We start from the raw sequence: 18,601 nt of genomic DNA on the forward strand, positions 1-18,601 counted from the left end.
AGCCCGCTGCCTGGACCTGTTTATGGCCAGTTTGGCCAGGCCCAGGAGCAGACCCACGAGGAGGTCTTCAGACCTGCCCTCCCTCCTCTGTACCGAGTGGACACTCCTGTTTGTTTTTTTTTTTTTTTTTTTTTTTTATTTAACCCCCACACTACCGCCTAAGTGCGGTAGTGCTTATTTTTATTCCCCAGCACCCATGGTGTGTGTGTGCAGGTGTGAGACACAGTGAAAAGACACAAAGTGCACGAATCTTTATTCAATTCCACCACCAGGAAGATAGGAAAGACACCCGAGTGGCCAGTGACAAGCACTGCCCTTCAAACCACAGGGCAATGCTGTGTGATCAAAACAGTGAAGGGGAGGGTAGGGATCAAATCAAAATAGAGTTGGAGGGAGAAATGATGCACTCCACTCCCTGCGGCGCCCACCTCTCCCTGAACGACTCCAGGGTGTCGGTGGACACCGCGTGCTCCTTCTCCAAGGACACCCGGGCTCTAACGTAACCCCGGAAGAGGGGCAGGCAGTCGGCCCTAACGACCCCCTCCACGGCCCGCTGCCTGGACCTGTTGATGGCCAGTTTGGCCAGGCCCAGGAGCAGACCCACGAGGAGGTCTTCAGACCTGCCCTCCCTCCTCTGTACCGAGTGGACACTCCTGTTTGTATCTGTCAGCCAGAGCTCTCTGATTGGACCAGGTTAACAGCTGCAACCAGGGATCCACCTGGCTAATGTCATTCCTAGTCATTACAAAGACTATCGCTGGATAACTTTAGCATCAACATCATTAACAAAGTGGAGAGTGTGTGTATGATCAAAATTCCCGTTAACTGAAGCAAGCTGTGGTAATTTTACAGCAGCTGCAAATATGAAGTAATCTTGATTTGTCAGTGAATTTCTCTCTGTCTTGCAGCATCTGTCACCAACATTAACAATTCAGGAAACGCAACAGTGGCTTCATTTACATCGATTCACACCCTTTTGTAAACTCTTTGCAAATTTCTCAGGTAAGAGTCCTGTTCACTGATGGCCCAAAGAGAATGGATATAGTGACAAAGAAAGATGGACAGTCTATGGCAATGATTGAGATCAGGCAAGAAAATGCGGAATACCCTGGAGAGGATCATTAGTTTGAGAGCTTTATTGCCATCAATGGTGGCTGCAATGCATCAATAAATTAAGAAGTGTCTGCAATAACTTTATTGTGTTGGGGAATCACTTCCTAGCAGTTGTTAAAATGCAATGATTACAACAAAGAGTTCAAATTACTATTCAAAAAATGAATGTTTTGCAGTTGGCCCTCTGTATCAGATTGCAGTATTGTCTCTGAGTTACACAATTTCAACTTCACCAGATTCTTTTAGCAGTCAGTTTTTGCCTTGTCTGCTGTCTATTGGAAATTTTTTCCAATCAGCTGATTTGCAATAGTTTTTCCACAAGACTTTAGGTCATCTATATCTTAGCTCATGAGGAAATAGTTACCTTTATCAGGGAGGAATTCTCTTCTATATGTACCAGAAGTATGTCTATATATAATATCTAATATATAATGTCTATATATAATATCTAAGTGTCGTGGACTTATACTTACTTCAGGGCTTTGACTAGACAGTCCTCTTTGTCCAGAAATTTCATGAAATGCTAAAAACAGTGAGTAGTTTACTTCCCTACTCCCCACCATCTGTCTGATATTGTCTGTCTGTCCACCATCTACAAGGCATAAGTCAGGAGGAAGATAGAATATTCCCCACTTGCCTGGATAATGCAGCTCCAACAACACTCAAGAAGCTTGACACCATCCAGGATACAGAGGCCTGTTTGGTTGGTACCACATCCATGAACATTCTGTCCCTCCGTACCGACACAGAGTGTGTACCGCGACCATCTCGAAGGTAAAAGGGCAGCAGATACATGGGAACACCACCACCTCCAAACCACTCTCCATCCTGACTTGGAAATATATCCTCGTTCCTTCAGGGTCCGTGGATGAAAATCCCAGAACTCCTTCCCTAACAGCATTGTGGGTTTACCTGCAGCATGTGGACTGCAGTGATTTAAAGAGGATGTTCACCACCTCCTTCATAAGGGGCCCTGCCAGTGACACCCATGTGCTGTGTGAACATAAAAGAAAGCCCCACTCCTCAGATCTTCCTATAATGTGCCAAAACAGCCCAGGTTGAGCATCACTTATCACTTATCTTCAGGAATGACCTCCACTTCTTCATCATTGAGTTTAACCATGGGTTGTATCACACATGATGGAGCCTTCACTTAGTTCTAAAGGTTGGGGTAAAAGTCCTTTATTTTAAAATTAGAAGCCCATTCTATTCCTTCTGTATGCTGACTGCCAGGCAGATGACACAATTTGATTGATTTATTGTTGTCACGTGTAACGAGATACATTGCAAAATGTTGTTTTCCATGCCATACAGGCAGATTGTACCTTACAAACTGCACCAGGGTAGCAGTGTTACAGAATACAGTGTTACAGCCACAGACAAGGTGCAGAGAGACAGACCAACAGTAACATTTGAGAGGTCTGTTCATGAGTATGATAACAGCAGTGAAAAAGCTGTTCTTGAAACTGCTGGTATGTGCTTTCAAATGTTTGTATCTTCTGCCCAATGGAAGAGGGTGGAAGAGAGTATAACTGCGGTGGGAGGGGTCTTTGATGATGTTGGATGCTTTCCTGAGGCAGTGGGAAGTACAAATGGAGTTAATAGACAGAAGGCTGGTTGTGTGCAATGGACTGGGTTGTGTTCACAGCTCTCTGTAATTTATTGTGGTCTTGAGCAGAGCAGTTGCCACACCAAGCTGTGGTGCATTCAGATAGGATGCTTTCTATGTACATCTCTAAAAAAATGGTCAGGGTTCAAATGGAAAATGCTGAATTTCCTGAGGAAGTAGAGGCATTTTTGTGCTTTCTTGATGATAACATTGACATGGGTGGACCAGGACAGATTATTGGTGATCGTTACTTCCACCAACTTGACGCTTTCGACCGTTTGTACCTCAGCATCATTGATATGGACAAGGGTGTACCCTGCACTTCCTGAAGTCAATGACCAGCTCCTTCGTATTGCTGATGTTGAGGGGGAGATTGTAACCTTTACAACATGGCTGTCATGCTCAAACTCTTTCCTGTATTAGAGTCATAGAGTCACAGTGATGTACAGCATGGAAACAGACCCTTCGATCCAACCCGTCCATGCCGACCAGATATCCCAACCCAATCTAGTCCCACCTGTTAGCACTTGGCCCATATCTCTCCAAACCCTTCCTATTCATATACCCATCCAAATGCCTCTTAAATGTTGCAATTGTACCAGCCTCCAGCACTTCCTCTGGCAGCTCATTCCATACATGTACCACCCTCTGTGTGAAAAAGTTGCCCATTAGGTCTCTTTTATATCTTTCCCCACTCACCCTAAACCTATGCGCTCTAGTTCTGGACTCCCCGACCCCAGGGAAAAGACTTTGTCTTTTTATCCTATCCTTGCCCCTCATAATTTTGTAAACCTCTATAAGGTCACCCCTCAGCCTCCGACGCTCCAGGGAAAACAGCCCCAGCCTCTTCAGCCTCTCCCTGTAGCTCAGATCCTCCTATCCTGGCAACATCCTTGTAAATCTTTTCTGAACCCTTTCAAGTTTCACAACATCTTTCCGATAGGAAGGAGACCAGAATTGCACACAATATTCCAACAGCGGCCTAATCAATGTCCTGTACAGCCGCAACATGACACGTCTTGACGTTGTTTGAGATCCAACCTACACAGTCATGACTGTAACAATGTATAGATTTAAAAACCAACAGAGAGAGAGAGAGAGAGAGAGAGAGAGAGAGAGAGAGAGAGAGAGAGAGAGAGAGAGAGAGAGAGAGAGAGAGAGTGTGTGTGTGTGTGTAGGTATGTATATATATAAAAGAGAAACCTCTGAGCTGCTTTTGAACACGTGTGAGGTTTACTTTCCAGAGCCTGACTTGCCTTTTAGGTTTATTTTGATGCTTTTTACCTGCTGCAGTAGATTATAATCCGCAGCAGGTGAGTATGAGGAGGCCTGGGGTCACAGGCTTTGGGGCATGGTGCTGGGGGCGGGAAAGGAGTGCTTAAGTAATGATGGGCTGCCCATCAAAATGTGCGACACACTCAGATGACCAGCTTCATCAGTTTTACAAATTTGTAGTCTGAATGAATCGTTCAGGATTTTAACATTTCCACAAGGTGGATAATGAAGCTTAAGAGTACACTCCTGTCCTTAGCAATGTACATTACAACATTAAAGACATCTGGATGGGTACATGAATAGGAAGGGTCTCAACCAATATGGGCCAAATCCTGGCAAATGGGACTAGGTTGGTTTAGGATATTTGGTCAGTATGCATGAGTTGGAGCCTCGTGTTTGTTCCTGCGCTGAACAACTCTGTGACTTGATGTGTCCATACTCTGCTTCCTTCCAGTGTTGAATTTTGTTATTGCACAGGCAGCATAGAAAGTTGGAGCACTTAGCTGAGATATGTTAATAAAGTGACAGAGTCAGAGTCCTGCAAACATTTCAGTGAGTTACTGTTCATTTTATTCTTGCTTCCAGCTAAGATTTAATTGACAGGAGGGGTAACTATAAGATACACTTTAGTGAAGGCCAATGGCTCTGTGCAAATCTTACGGTACATTGCTGAAGGCAGCAAAGGCAAGGCATGTCAAATTGTCACTCTCTGTCGGTGGAGCAACCCACTACAAATCAGCCAACGTATCCACTAACCTGCATTGCAGTCACAACATCCGCCTGACAAAAGGGAATGAGAGAGGAGGAGAGAATGGGAACTGGGAGGTGAAAACAGCAAGAGGATGACAGGTGTGGAAATTTGAAATGAGAGGCAGGAAACAGGAAGGCAAAAACGAGAAAGAGGGAAAATACCGAAGTTCTTGAGAGGTTCTGACAAAGACGGCGGGTCAACTGAACAGAGACTGGAAGGGTGTGATGGTGAGGGGATTGAGACGAGACATCAAAGGGTATGTGTCAATCTGATTGATTAATGGAAATCGCAACACAAGGAGCTTGCAAGACACCAGTCGGTTAAAGAAAGTTATTCAACTAAATGACAGGATATTATTGACTGTATCGGAACATGAGCAAGTGTTCTTATAAATCTCTATAAGGTTACCCCTCAACCTCTGATGTTCCAGGGAAAAAAAAGTGTTAACAGCCTCTCCCTGTAGCTCAAACCCTCTAATCCTGGCAACATCCTTGTAAATCTTTTCTGCACTCTTTAAAGTTTAAACAGCATCTTTTCTATAGCAGGGTGACCAGAATTGAAGGCAGTATTCCAAAAGTGGCCTCACCAATGTCCTGTACAGCCACAACATGACCTCCCAACTCCGATACTCAGTTTTCTGACCAATGAAGACAAGTATGCTAATAGACGTTTATAAAATCAGGAGAACCATAGATAGGGTGAATATCAAGGTCTTTTCCCCTGGGTAGTGGAGTTAAAAACTAGAGGGCATAGGTTTAGGATGAGAGGAGAAAGGGCGACTTTTCCCACAGAGGGTGGTGCGTGTTTGGAATGAGCTGCCAGAGGAAATGGTGGAGGCTGATATAATTACAGCATTTAAAAAGCATGAATAGGAAAGGTTTCGTGGGATATGGGCCGAATGCTGGCAAATAGGACTAGATTAGATTAGGATATCTGGTCCGTGAGGCTGAGTTGGACTGAGGGGTCTATCTCCATGCTGTATAACTCTATGACTTGTCCAGGGTGTCTGATTAGCTATTTGTCAATAATCTCTTTCTTCTCTCGGCTTCCCAGATAGAAATAGTTTAAGAGACCTGCATTGTGTTAATAATTAGGATGAAAATAACTCTCTGGTACAATAATGGAAAGCAATTGTCTTAAAAGCAGCCATAGAAATGGAGTAAGTGTGGAATTCTACCTGGAATCAGGTAAGGTAGTGATGGTGAAGGAGCTGTAAGAGTGGACTTATTGAACGGAGGGAAGGACAGATTGTTGTTGGTCTTGCAATGCAGGAAAAACTCTGAAGGGTTGAAATCTAAGTGGCATCCAGGAGACCATATTACTGGAATGCAAGATGACTGGACTTTGTGTCTACTGAATATGCGAGGATGTTAGAATTAGAATTAAATTTTATTGTGATGTGTATAAAGGTGACTAGGTACAAAATCTTAATTATAAAGTAGAATAATAAAGAAATAAGTTAAACATTCAACATGATAGTTCTTCTTTAGCTATATACCTGCACACTGTGTTTTCGAGAAGATTTATCAGTAACATGGACAATCCTGGGCACTGAGTGGAGGTATTTCTAACATAAGAGTCCTCTTGATCGTTCAAAAGGAGGGGACAAGAAAAGTGCAGGACACCAAAACTCCTAAAGAAACATACTCAACAGAACGACATGAGCAGAATGCTCATCAAAGGCAAGGATCAGGGAGGGGCACTGTCCAGGTTAGTTCACTCCTGGTTTGAAATACCACTGAAGAGTGATTGAACACGTTCGAGTTGTGAGACAGGTTGATCCATTTCAACAACTTGAAATACTGGTTCGGAAGGAAAAGACAGCTTGGAATTTTGGGAATTGTTCACACCCACAAAATACCTGCACCATCCTCTGACCCCAGAACCGACCAACAGGTGAGGGCAAAAGAAAACACAGATCATGTCAGAAAATTGCGGTGACAGCAATATAGCCCAGAACAATTACAACAACCACGGGCAGAAGACTCCAGCTTGCCAGCAGTGTGGTATTAATAACAGTCTGCCAGAAAAGAATGAGAGAAAGGGAGATAATGAGGACAAGCTGAAAAATAAGAGCAAATGCAAGTGAAATAGGGATAGAATTGCCAGCACTCCAGGAGCTCTGGAGTATTCACAAATTAATGTTAATCTTCTGGACATGGCAGCGAGCAACTCAAGAGTGAAATGTGGGACTTCATTTCATTTTCTTTGAAAAAAAAATAGTTATAAGAATTTTGGAGACAACACAAAGGTCTATTTGGGCTGAGGGAAGTGTTGAAGCCTCCAGTAATACATCGGATGAGAATTGACATCAATAACTAGAGTACACTAAATTATCAGAACACAGGGAACAAGAACTGTACAGATGGAATAAAATATAAGGAAGAACAAATAATTATTTGGTAATGTGGAACTTGAGTATCGCTGAAAAAATGACACATTTTGTCAAAGATTTTCATCTTGCGCTCATGAGGACACCTTGCAAGAATACCACTCTTTCACCTTGACAACATAAGAGTCAGCCATATGCAGGTTCATATCCCAGGTTGATAATCTGGAGGCTGGAAGAACACAGCAAGCCAGGCAGCATCAGGAGGTGGAGAAATCAACATTACGGGTGTAACCCTTCTTCAGGGAGAGTTGCAGATAAAGGGGGTGGCGGGGTCAGGATGGTGAAGTAGGGACAGGTGAAGACAGGCAGAGGGTACGACCTGGTTGGTCAATGGGAGGAATGAATCCAGTTGGTGGCAGGGAGGAGGTCGTGCTGGGAGGGGAGTTGGGGGAAGGGATGTTATTTGAAATTGGAGAACTCTGTTCTCCAGGCTGAAGGCGGCACAGGCGGAAGACGAGGTGTTGTTCCTCCAATTTGCAGTTTGGTTCATTCTGGCAATGGCAGAGGCCAAGGATAGTCATGTAGGAAAGGGAGTGGGAAGGGGAAAATAAAATGGGCGGTGACTAGGAGGTCTGGTCAGCTCCTGTGGGCCCAGCTGAGATGCTCGGCAAACCATTCCCTAAATATATGTTTCTTCTCCCTGATGTGGAGAAGACCACATTGGGAGCACTTGATGCAGGAAACAGTTTGGAAGAGAGGTGGGTTAACCTGTGTCTCACCTGGAAGGACTGTCTGTTGACCTTGGATTCTAGCATCTGCAGTTTGTTTGTCTCTAACCAAGTTCATATCCCAGAGCAATGCCTTGGTCAATCAGATTTAACCTGCCTGGTTTAATATTTTAATGAAGCCTGGCTGTTAACTGTCAATCATTAACTCGTTACATCTCCATGGTAATGCCTTTACCAATCAATCCAAGTTCACTTGGACACCATTCTCCTCTCTTCCAGTATAAACACTGTTTTCCCTTTACGTTGGCATTCTTGTGAAGTGTTCTGATGTGGGAAAGATGAAAAGCTTCGAAAAAATGTCTTTCTTTTTCAGCAACAAGGAGGAAGAACTTGGGAGAGAGGGAAAAGTCTGTGAAACAAGATAAAAATAGCAATAAAGAAAGAATACATTATGGCGAGAGCTTGGGGGCCAGAGAGATAAGGGCATCGCATTCAATTTGGAGTTTGATCCGAAATGGACAAAGTGTGATATCTCTGAACTACATTGTCCTGTTTGGGTACATACAGAGTAAAGCTGCTAAACAAGTTTCTTACCATCTACCAATGTCCACAAAAAGGATGACTACACCTGGTCCATCTTCCTTCCCACCTATCAGCTCCACCCTCCCCTCCGACCTATCACCATCATCCCCCCAACTTGCATCTACCTATCATCTTTCCAGCTATCTTGCCCTCAGCCCCTCCCCCAACCTTCTATTTATCTCTCAGCCCCCTTTGCTCCCCTCCACATTCCTGATGAAGGGCTTATGCCCGAAAGGTCGACTCTCATGCTGCTAGGATGCTGCCTGACAGGCTGTGCTTTTCCAGCAACACACTCTTCGACTCTGATCTCCAGAATCTGAAGCCCTCATTTTCTCCTCATCTTAAGGAGCATCTACCTGGCTAATATTGACCAATTACAATAGATTAGTCAATGAAGAATGCACAAGAAAGACTGAGGATTCAAATATCATCTTGATTTAAAAAGGACAAGAACATTTGAGATTTGATATACTGGAAACATTTTTTTGTATCTGAGACAAGTTAAACTTGATTTCTGTTCAGGAGATTACTTTAAAATAACCTATCTCAGTGGACTGGGAAAGGTTGGTGAGTTGATTTATTTGATAAATTGACCTCTCCCTGCTTTTGATCCATTATTCAATGCTCAATTACCTGGCCACCACTCAGCCCACCCCAAGTTGGTATCATTTTATATGGCTCCCTTTAACTGTTACCAGATTGTTTTGTAATTGTTCCATGTTCAACCCTTAGGGGCCGATCTACTTAAACTCTCACGCGACGACATCATTCAAATTTGCGGGCCAGCAGATGGAATCAGACTCTTTAACACACTGCGATTGAGGTAAAGCTGTCAGCGTCTGCCACAATGTCTGAACAAATTAATGATTCCTCCGCTCTGTTTTGACAGCTGGCCACACAGCACCTAAGGCACTCAGTGAAGTCTTCAGGTTTCTAAAAGGGGGAGATGCAGAGAAGATATGTCCATTTGTGGAGGAGATCGAGAACTGGTTTATAAATCAGAGATATTAACCAGAAAAGGCAATAGGGTATTTGTGAGAGACTCCTCCACCCAGAGAAGGGAAATGTTTTAATTTGTGGATTAAACATAGATATCTAACATAAGAGCAGGAGTAGGCCAATCAGTCCGCTCCACCTGTCATTATGATCATTGCTGATCGTCCAACTCACTAAAGAGATATAGTTAGTAAGTTTGCAGATGACACCAAAATTGGAAGCGTAGTGGACAGTGAAGAAGGTTACCTCACATTACAACAGGATCTTGATCAGCTGGGCCAACGGGCTGAGGAATGGCAGATGGAGTTTAATTCAGATGAATGCGAGGTGCTGCATTTTTGGAAAGCAAATCTTAGCAGGACTTATATACTTAATGGTCAGGTCCTTGGGAGTGTTGCTGAACAAAGACACCTTGGAGTGCAGGTTCATTGCTCCTTGAAAGTGGAGTCGCAGGTTGTAGGATAGTAAAGGCAGCGTTTGGTATGCTTTCCTTTATTGGTCAGAGTATTGAGTACAGGAGTTGGGAGGTCATGTTGCGGCTGTACATGATATTGGTTAGGCCACTGTTGGAATATTGCATGCAATTCTGGTTTCCTTCCTATCAGAAGTATGTTGTGAAATTTGAAAGGGTTCAGAAAGATTTACAAGGATGTCGCCAGGGTTGGAGGATTTGAGCTAGAGGGAAAGGCTGAATAGACTGGAGCTGTTCTCCCTGGAGTGTCAGAGGCTGAGGGGTGATCTTATAGAGGTTTACAAAATTATGAGGGGCATAGATAGTGTAAATAGACAATGCCTTTCCCCTGGGGTGGGGTAGTTCAGAATTAGAGGGCATAGATTTAAGATGAGGGGGAAAATTTAAAAGAGACCTAAGGGGCAACTTTTTCCATGCAGAGGGTGGGGCGTGTGTGGAATGAGCTGCCAGAGGAAGTGGTGGAGACTGGTACAATTACAGCATTTAAAAGACATCTGGATGGGTATATGAATAAGAAGGTTTTCGAGGGATATGGGCCAAGTGCTGGAAAATGGGACTAGATTAGGTCAGGATATCTGGTCAGCATGGACGAGTTGGACCGAAGGGTCTGTTTCCGTGCTGTTCTCTATCACTGGACAGGCTAGATGCAGGAAGAATATTCCTGTTGTTGGGGAAGTTCAGAACTAGAGGTCACCATCTAATAATAAGGGGTAAGCCATTCTGGACTGACATGAGGAAGAATTTCTTCACTGAGTTGTGAACCTGTGGAAATTTCTCCCACAGAAAGCTGTTGGGGCCAGTTCATTTACATTTATTCAAGAGGGAACTAGACATGGCTAAAGGGATCAAGGGGTACGGAGAGAAAGCCAGAATGGAAAACTGAAATGGCATGATCAGCTGTGATCATATTGAATGGTGGTGCAGTATCGAAGGGTCAAATAGCCTACCTCTGCAGCTATTTCCTATATTTCTATGTTTACAAGGATATGGGCCAGACATAGGCAGATGGGATTAGGTTGATTTGGGAAATCCAAGTGGAATGGACAAGTTGGACTAAAAGGACTAGTTTCTATGCTGTATAGTTCATTGTGCCCTAGTTCTGGACTCCCCTGACAATGGGAACATCCAGGCAGCATCAGGAGGTGGAGAAGTCAATGTTTCAGGTGTTCAGTCCCGAAGGAAGGTTATACCTGAAACGTCAACTTCTCCACTTCCTGATATTGCCTGGCTGGCTGTGTTCTTCCACCCTCCTGCTTGTCCACCTTGGATTCCAGCATCTGCAGTTTTTTTTAAATCTGTAATCAGGAATACCCTTCCTGCATCAAACCTGTCCAAGTGGATTTTACAGGTTTCTATGAGAATCCTCCCCTCATTCTTCTGACTTCAGGGAATATAATCCTAATCAATTCAACCTCTTTGAGGTGGAGAGCATGGATACGTTTGAACAGCCGAGGAGATGTTAGAGAGTGAAAAGATTTGGAAAGTTATGTTAATTAGGTTAGATGAAGAAAGCTGGCAAGGAGTATAAACACTTATTTAGACCATTTGGACTGAACAACTTGTTTTCGCTTTGTAACTTCAATATAATTAAAAGATAGCGAGAATCAAAAGGGTCATTACTCCCAGTGATCAGTGACATCAAGCTCCATTGTTTAAATCTTTGTGGTCTGCAGATGTAATCTCTTGGTCAATGGATCCATAATCCATGCATAAAACCTACCTATAATGTATTCCCCTGTCTTAAAAATGACATTAGCCAGTACAAAATTATGAAGTTAATATCAGTGTTAAAATAGAAGAGGAGAGAAATGTGATGTTAACTTTTTGTCAATAACATCACCAGCTGTTATTGCTTGGTTTCACTGAATTAAGATTTCCAGTAAAAGTTTAAGGTCTGTGACTTTTTATTAATATACTGGAGAAAAATTGTCAAGGCAGGCTTTGGTCATGGTCACCTGGATATTCGCGAGAAAAATGTCCCGCATCAAACATTGTGACTAAAGATCTTTGCATTTGTCCAGTCTGTGGTCCAGTGTCATGACAAACCTGTTCAGTATTTAGGTAAAGAGTGTCCTCTAGAGGCAATGGAACTTCATTACTGCTATCTTTCCACGATATGAAATAGAGGTCTCTATTGTTCAGACCGGACTACAGAAACCAGTTTCCCTTTCTAGCGTGCGAGTGACTTTGTTTTAAATGGTTCAAAGATAAAGCTGCAAATGCAGCACTGCATCTCTGTCTTTTAAAAATCACTTAAAATTTGCTGGTAGAAGCAAATACAAAAGCAACGTTTAAAGAGCCATTTACATGAACAGACATGGAACAGAGGGATATGGACCATGTCCAGGCAGATGGGATTAGTTTAGAATGGCAGCATGGTCAGGACAGACAGGGTGGGCTGAAGGGGCTGTTCTTGAGCTGCACTATGTTTGTTGTCCAAATCTAATTTGAAGAAAGGTGTAATGGAAGTTGAGAGACTGAGGAGAGTTTTGGGATTACCAAGGGATAGTGCAGGAAAGTGGAATTAAGGAAGGTGCCAGTCATGATCCCATTGAATGATGAAGATGGCTCTTGGGGCATAGGAAATAGGAGCAGGACTATGCCATTCTCCCCATTGAGCCTATTCCAACGTTCAGACTGATCATGGCTGAGCATCTTGCCTTTCAACAACAAAACAAAGTGGTAGGGGAGCTCAGTGGTTAGCACTGCCACCTCACAGCGCCAGGGATCCAGGTTCAATCCTAGCCTCAGGCAACAGTATGTGTAGTTTGCACATTCTCCCAGTGTCTGCACGGATTGCCTCTGGGTGCTCAAGCTTCTTCCAAAGATATGCAGGTTAAGTGGATTGCCCACGCAGAATTACCCATAGCATCCTCCAATGTGCAGGTTGGGTAATTCTGCATGACCAATCCACCCATAGTACCCAGCAACTTACAGTTTAGGTGGATAGCCACTCAGATTTGCCCATAGTATTCAGCGATGTGCAGGTTAGGTGGATTGACCATGCAGAATTACCCATAGTATCCAGCAACTTACAGGTTAGGTGGATTAATCATGGGAAATGCAGGGAGTGGCGGGAGGGGGGGCGGGGGAAAGAGTTGTGGCTCTGGGTTAAATGGCCTTCAGAGTGTCAGTGTGGATTTAGAGTCATACAGATGTACAGCATGGAAACGCTTCGGTCCAACCCGAGCATGCTGACAAGATAGTCAATCTAGTCCCACCTGCCAGCACCCGGCCCATATCCCTCCAAACCTTTCCTATTCATATACCCATCCAAATGCCTCTTAAATGTTGCAATTGTACAGCCGCATCATGACCTCCCAACTCCTGTACTCCATACTCTTGACCAATAAAGGAAAGCATACCAAACGTCTTCTTCACTATCCTATCTACCTGCGACTCCACTTTCAAGGAGCTATGAACCTACACTCCAAGGTCTCTTCATTCAGCAGCACTCCCTAGGACCTTACCATTAAGTATATAAATCCTGCTAAGATTTGCTTTCCGAAAATGCAGCACCTCGCATTCATCTGAATTCAACTCCATCTGCCACTTCTCAGCCCATTGGCCCATCTGGTTCAGATTCTGTTGTAATCTGAGGTAACCCTCTTCGCTGTCCACTACACCTCCAATTTTGGTGTCATCTGCAAACTTACTAACTGTGCCTCTTATGCTTTTATCCAAATCATTTATGTAAATGACAAAAGGTAGAGGGCCCAGCACCGATCCTTGTGGCACTCCACTGGTCACAGGCCTCCAGTCTGAAAAACAACCCTCCACCACCACCCTCTGTCTTCTACCTTTGAACCAGTTCTGTATCCAAATGGCTAGTTCTCCCTGTATTCTATGAGATCTAACCTTGCTAATCAGCCTCCCATGGGGAATCTTGTCAAACACCTTACTGAAGTCCATATAGATTCCATCTACTGCTCTGCCCTCATCAATCTTTTGTTACTTCTTCAAAAAACTCAATCAAGTTTGTGAGACATGATTTCCCATGTACAAAGCCATGTTGACTATCCCGAATCAGTCCTTGCCTTTCCAAATACATGTACATCCTGTCTCTCAGGATTCCCTCCAACAAGTTGCCCACCACCGAGGTCAGGCTCACTGGTCTATAGTTCCCTGGCTTGTCTTTACCACCCTTCTTAAACAGTGGCACCACATTTGCCAACCTCCAGTCTCGTGGCACCTCACCTGTGACTATCGATGATACAAATATCTCAGCAAGAGGCCCAGCAATCACTTCTCTAGCTTCCCACAGAGTTCTCAGGTACACCGGATCAGGTCCTGGGGATTTATCCACTTTTAACCATTTCAAGACATCCAGCACTTCCTCCTCTGTAATCTGGACATTTTGCAAGATGTCACCATCTATTTCCCTACAGTCTATATCTTCCATATCCTTTTCCACAGTAAATACTGATGCAAAATATTCATTTAGTATCTCCCCCATTTTCTGTGGCTCCACACAAAGGCCGCCTTGTTGATCTTTGAAGGGTCCGATTCTCTCCCTAGTTACCCTTTTGTCCTTAATATATTTGTAAAAACCCTTTTGATTCTCATTAATTCTGTTTGCTAAAGCTATCTCATGTCCCCGTTTTGCCTTCCTGATTTCCTGTTAAGTATACTCCTACTTCCTTTATAATCTAAGGATTCACTCGATCTATCCTGTCTATACCTGACATATGCTTCCTTCTTTTTCTTAACCAAACCCTCAATTTCTTTAGTCACCCAGTATTCCCTGTACCTATCTGGCTTCCCTTTCACCCTGACAGGAATATACTTTCTCTGGATTCTTGTTTTCTCATTTCTGAAGGCTTCCCATTTTCCAGCCATCCCTTTACCTGCGAACATCTGCCTCCAATCAGCTTTTGAAAGTTCTTGCCTAATACCATCAAAATTGGCCTTTCTCCAATTTAGAACTACAACTTTTAGATCTGCTGTATCCTTTTCCATGATGATTTTAAAACGAATAGAATTATGGTCTCTGGCCCCAAAATGCTCCCCCACTGACACCTCAGTCACCTGCCCTGCCTTATTTCCCAAGAGTAGGTCAAGTCTTGCACGTTCTCTAGTAGGTACATCCACATACTGAATCAGAAAATGGTCTTGTACACACTTAAGGGGTTTAGATGGAGAGGTGTTTCTTCACACTATGGCAGTCCCAGTCAATGTTTGGAAAGTTAAAATCCCCCACCATAACTACCCTATTATTCTTACAGATAGCTGAGATCTCCTTACAAGTTTGTTTCTCAATTTCCCTCTGACTATTGGGGGGGGGGGGGGTCTACAGTACAATCCCAATAAGGTGATCATCCCTTTTTTATTTCACAGTTCCACCCAAATAACCTCCCTGGATGTATTTCTGGGAATACCCTCCCTCAGCACAGCTGTAATGCTATCCCTTATCAAAATGCCACTCTCCCTCCTCTCTTGCCTCCCTTTCTATCCTTCCTGTAGCACGTGTGTCTTGGAACATTAAGCTGCCAGTCTTGCCCATCCCTGAGCCATGTTTCTGTAATTGCTATGATATCCCAGTCCCATGTTCCTAACTATGCCCTGAGTTCATCTGCCTTCCCGGTTAGGCCCCTTGCATTGAAATAAATGCAATTTAATTTATTAGTCCTACCTTGTCCCTGCCTGTCCTGACTGTTTGACTCACTTCTGTTCTCAGCTGTATCCATCTCAGATCGATCTCTTTCAGGGCGGCACAGTGGTTAGCACTGCTGCCTCACAGCACCAGAGACCCAGGTTCAATTCCCGCCTCAGGCGACTGACTGTGTGGAGTTTGCACATTCTCCCAGTGTCTGCGTGGGTTTCCCCTGGGTGCTCTGGTTTCCTCCCACCATCCAGGTGAATTGGCCATGCTAAATTGCTCATAGTGTTAGGTGCAGGGGTAAATGTAGGGCAATGGGTCTGGGTGGGTTGTGCTTTGGCGGGTCGGTGTGGACTTGTTGGGGCGAAGGGCCTGTTTCCACACTAAGTAATCTAATCTTTCCTATCTCCCTAGGTCCCACCCTGCCCTCACTAGCTCGTAGCACTGGGAGTAATCCAGATGTTACTACCCTTGAGGATCTCCTTTTTAAGTTTCTGCCTAACTCTCTGTAATCTCACCTTAAGAGTCTCAACCTTTTCCCTTCCAATGTCATTGGAACCAATGTGGACAATGACCTCCTGCTGGCCCCTCTGCCCTGTGAGAACATTCTGCACCCTCAGACATCCTTGATCCTGGCACCAGGGAAACAACACACCATTCTGCTTTTTCTCTGCTGGCCACAGAAATGTCTGTCTGTACTTCCGACTACAGAATCCCCTAACACAATTGATCTCTTGGAAGCCGGCGTACCCCTCGTTGCATTAGAGCCAGTCTCAATACCAGAAACTTGGCTGTTTGTGCTACATTCCCCCGAGAATCCATCACCCCCTACATTTTCCAAAACAGCATACCTGTTTGAAATGGGTATATCCACAAAAGACCCCTGCCCTCGGTGCCAATCTCTCTCACCTTTCCTGGAGTTAACTCATTTATGTGACTGTATCTGAGCCTTTTCCCCCCTTCCTAGAACTGCCATCCATCACATACTGTTGGTTTTGCAAATTCCTCATCGCTTCTATCTGTCTCTCCAACTGATCCACCTCGATCTGATAAGATTCGCATCCAACAGCATTTATGGCAGATATAATCCGCAGTAACCCTTAAACTCTCTCTAAACTATCACATCTGACAAGAAGCACGTATCACTGTACTAAAGGCCATTTTTGCTCCTTCACAATCTACAGAAAATAACACCATCTTATTCCTCTACAAAACACTGCCCCAAGTTAAAATATAAGCCATATCTATTAAGTTTAATCAAGAGACTTATCTCCAAAAACATATAATCAAGAAAGAATCCACTCTACTCACTACTGCAGCCTTTCTATTGGGCAGACTTAAAACAATTAACTTATCTGATTCTGTGCTGTGAACTTAGCCCAACAGTTCCTCCAAGATTAGTTGTGAATTTCATTGTTTAATTTTCCCAGATGCACTCCGATGTCCAGCGATATACGAATACAAACAGCAAAGATGGTAACTGTGCAGGTTCTCTCTCTCTCTCTCTCCTGCACTGACCTCACCATGTGCTTCCTTTGTCTGCCCTTCTCCCTTTTAAACTGCTGTTGTTTTGACTTTTTTTCCCCCAAAGTTCCAAAACAATGCAACAGCATATAAAACAGTAATTGCTGCTCCTGGAATTCAAGGAAATCACCTCTAACACCTTGATGGGTAAAATGAACTGCTTCCAAATTCTAGGGATTCTATGATCTACAGCTATTCCATTTTTCCACATTATTCTCAGATCTGGTCCGCTCTTGATCCTGGTCATTACATTGGGAAGCAAACAGTATTTTTCTTACCCCACACTATTTAAGATCGAAAAGAGAGAATTGAAGTGAATAGCAACAAATTATGGTGAATTGAGACCTGTTGCAGATGAAATGACCTTGGATAATGGTACGTGTGGTGAATGAACACTGCCCTCCCCACCACAAGGGACAGCAACAACTTTTTTCATATTATTTCTAATTTAGTAAAACACCCCTGAGCAATTTACAGGAACCTGAGTTGACAAGTTTTAACACTGAGATCTTGATGTATAAAAGGAGATATTTGGACATTTTGAGAAGGATCTTTTAAGAGGTTAAAGAGTTCGAAAGACAAGTAAAAGAAAAGATTGATTTGCCTTTATTTCAACATTTTCATGACCTTGGGTATGCCAAAGCATTTTAAAGACACTGAAAAACAATTGCAATTTGGTCACCATTGCAAAACAAAAAACACAGCTAATTTCTACAACAGCAACATCATAACAACCAGATAATCTGTTCATATAGGGATCAGCATTGACCAGGCACCTGGGAGAGAAATGCTGTTCTCTTCTCTGAACAGTGCCATTGAAATCTTTGCTTGTACCTGAGAAGACAAATGGTTCTCAGGTTAATGTCTCCAATAACACAGCACGGCGCTCTCTCGGCCCTGACCCTCCGACACTGGAACAGTCCCTTCACACCGACTCTGACAGCGTGGCGCTCCCTCACTGCTGCTCTGCAGCTTAGATTCTGTATTCCTATCTCTGGAATGGAATTTAAGCACAACATTGACAGCATGGAGACAAGAGGAGGAAGGTATGATGAGGCTTTTTTTGTATTAAAATGCCAAAAGCAGCAGAAGCTTGGATTAGAAAGCATCCCCCTGACGGTACCGTCTCTGTCCACAGGTCCATTCGGCCGCGCCTCACCATTTACATGTGTCAGGAGCCCACACAGGGAAAGGAGAAGGAAGATTGCCAGGACTCCCCCAATGCTGCCATGTGTGGTAAGTAGCCACATCAGGGTCAGGAGCACAGCCAGGGTGACCGAGAGGGTCAGTGAGAAACTGGTCAGCTGTCAGAGAGGAGGGATGATCATGGGCCTTCATCCCCTTCTCCAAGGGATGCTCCCTCTCCAGGGTTGCCCAGGAAGCTTCAGGAATTAACATGTCATATCCTGGGTATTTGAGTAACCTAGGAGAAGGCATCCCCCTTACCTTGTAGTTTTTCAAGTGACGTTCAATATGGTTTAGGGTTCAAACGAGGCAACGGCTTTCATCTATGTTCAGGGATACAGCTCAAAGAATGACTATTCAACAAAAGGTGGTTTCTTTATGTACTTATACAATTTACAGTTGTATTTTTACTAAGATATACAATTGGTCACTTGA

At 43.8% G+C, this 18,601-nt stretch overlaps 1 protein-coding gene across 3 annotated transcripts in view; it reads left to right on the top strand.

The window, feature by feature from the left end:
* Positions 1-18,601, top strand: part of LOC140465719 (transcription factor CP2-like) — a 44,569-nt gene that overhangs the window by 24,017 nt on the left and 1,951 nt on the right. For all 3 annotated transcript variants that reach the window (XM_072561376.1, XM_072561377.1, XM_072561378.1), the window contains 3 exons: positions 909-1,002; positions 9,123-9,213; positions 18,120-18,217. In XM_072561376.1, the coding sequence (XP_072417477.1) occupies positions 909-1,002; positions 9,123-9,213; positions 18,120-18,217 (283 nt within the window). The remainder of the gene's footprint in view (positions 1-908; positions 1,003-9,122; positions 9,214-18,119; positions 18,218-18,601) is intronic.

Source organism: Chiloscyllium punctatum, chromosome 42 (assembly GCF_047496795.1).
Source record: "Chiloscyllium punctatum isolate Juve2018m chromosome 42, sChiPun1.3, whole genome shotgun sequence".
In the NCBI taxonomy this organism is placed as follows: Eukaryota; Metazoa; Chordata; class Chondrichthyes; order Orectolobiformes; family Hemiscylliidae; genus Chiloscyllium; species Chiloscyllium punctatum.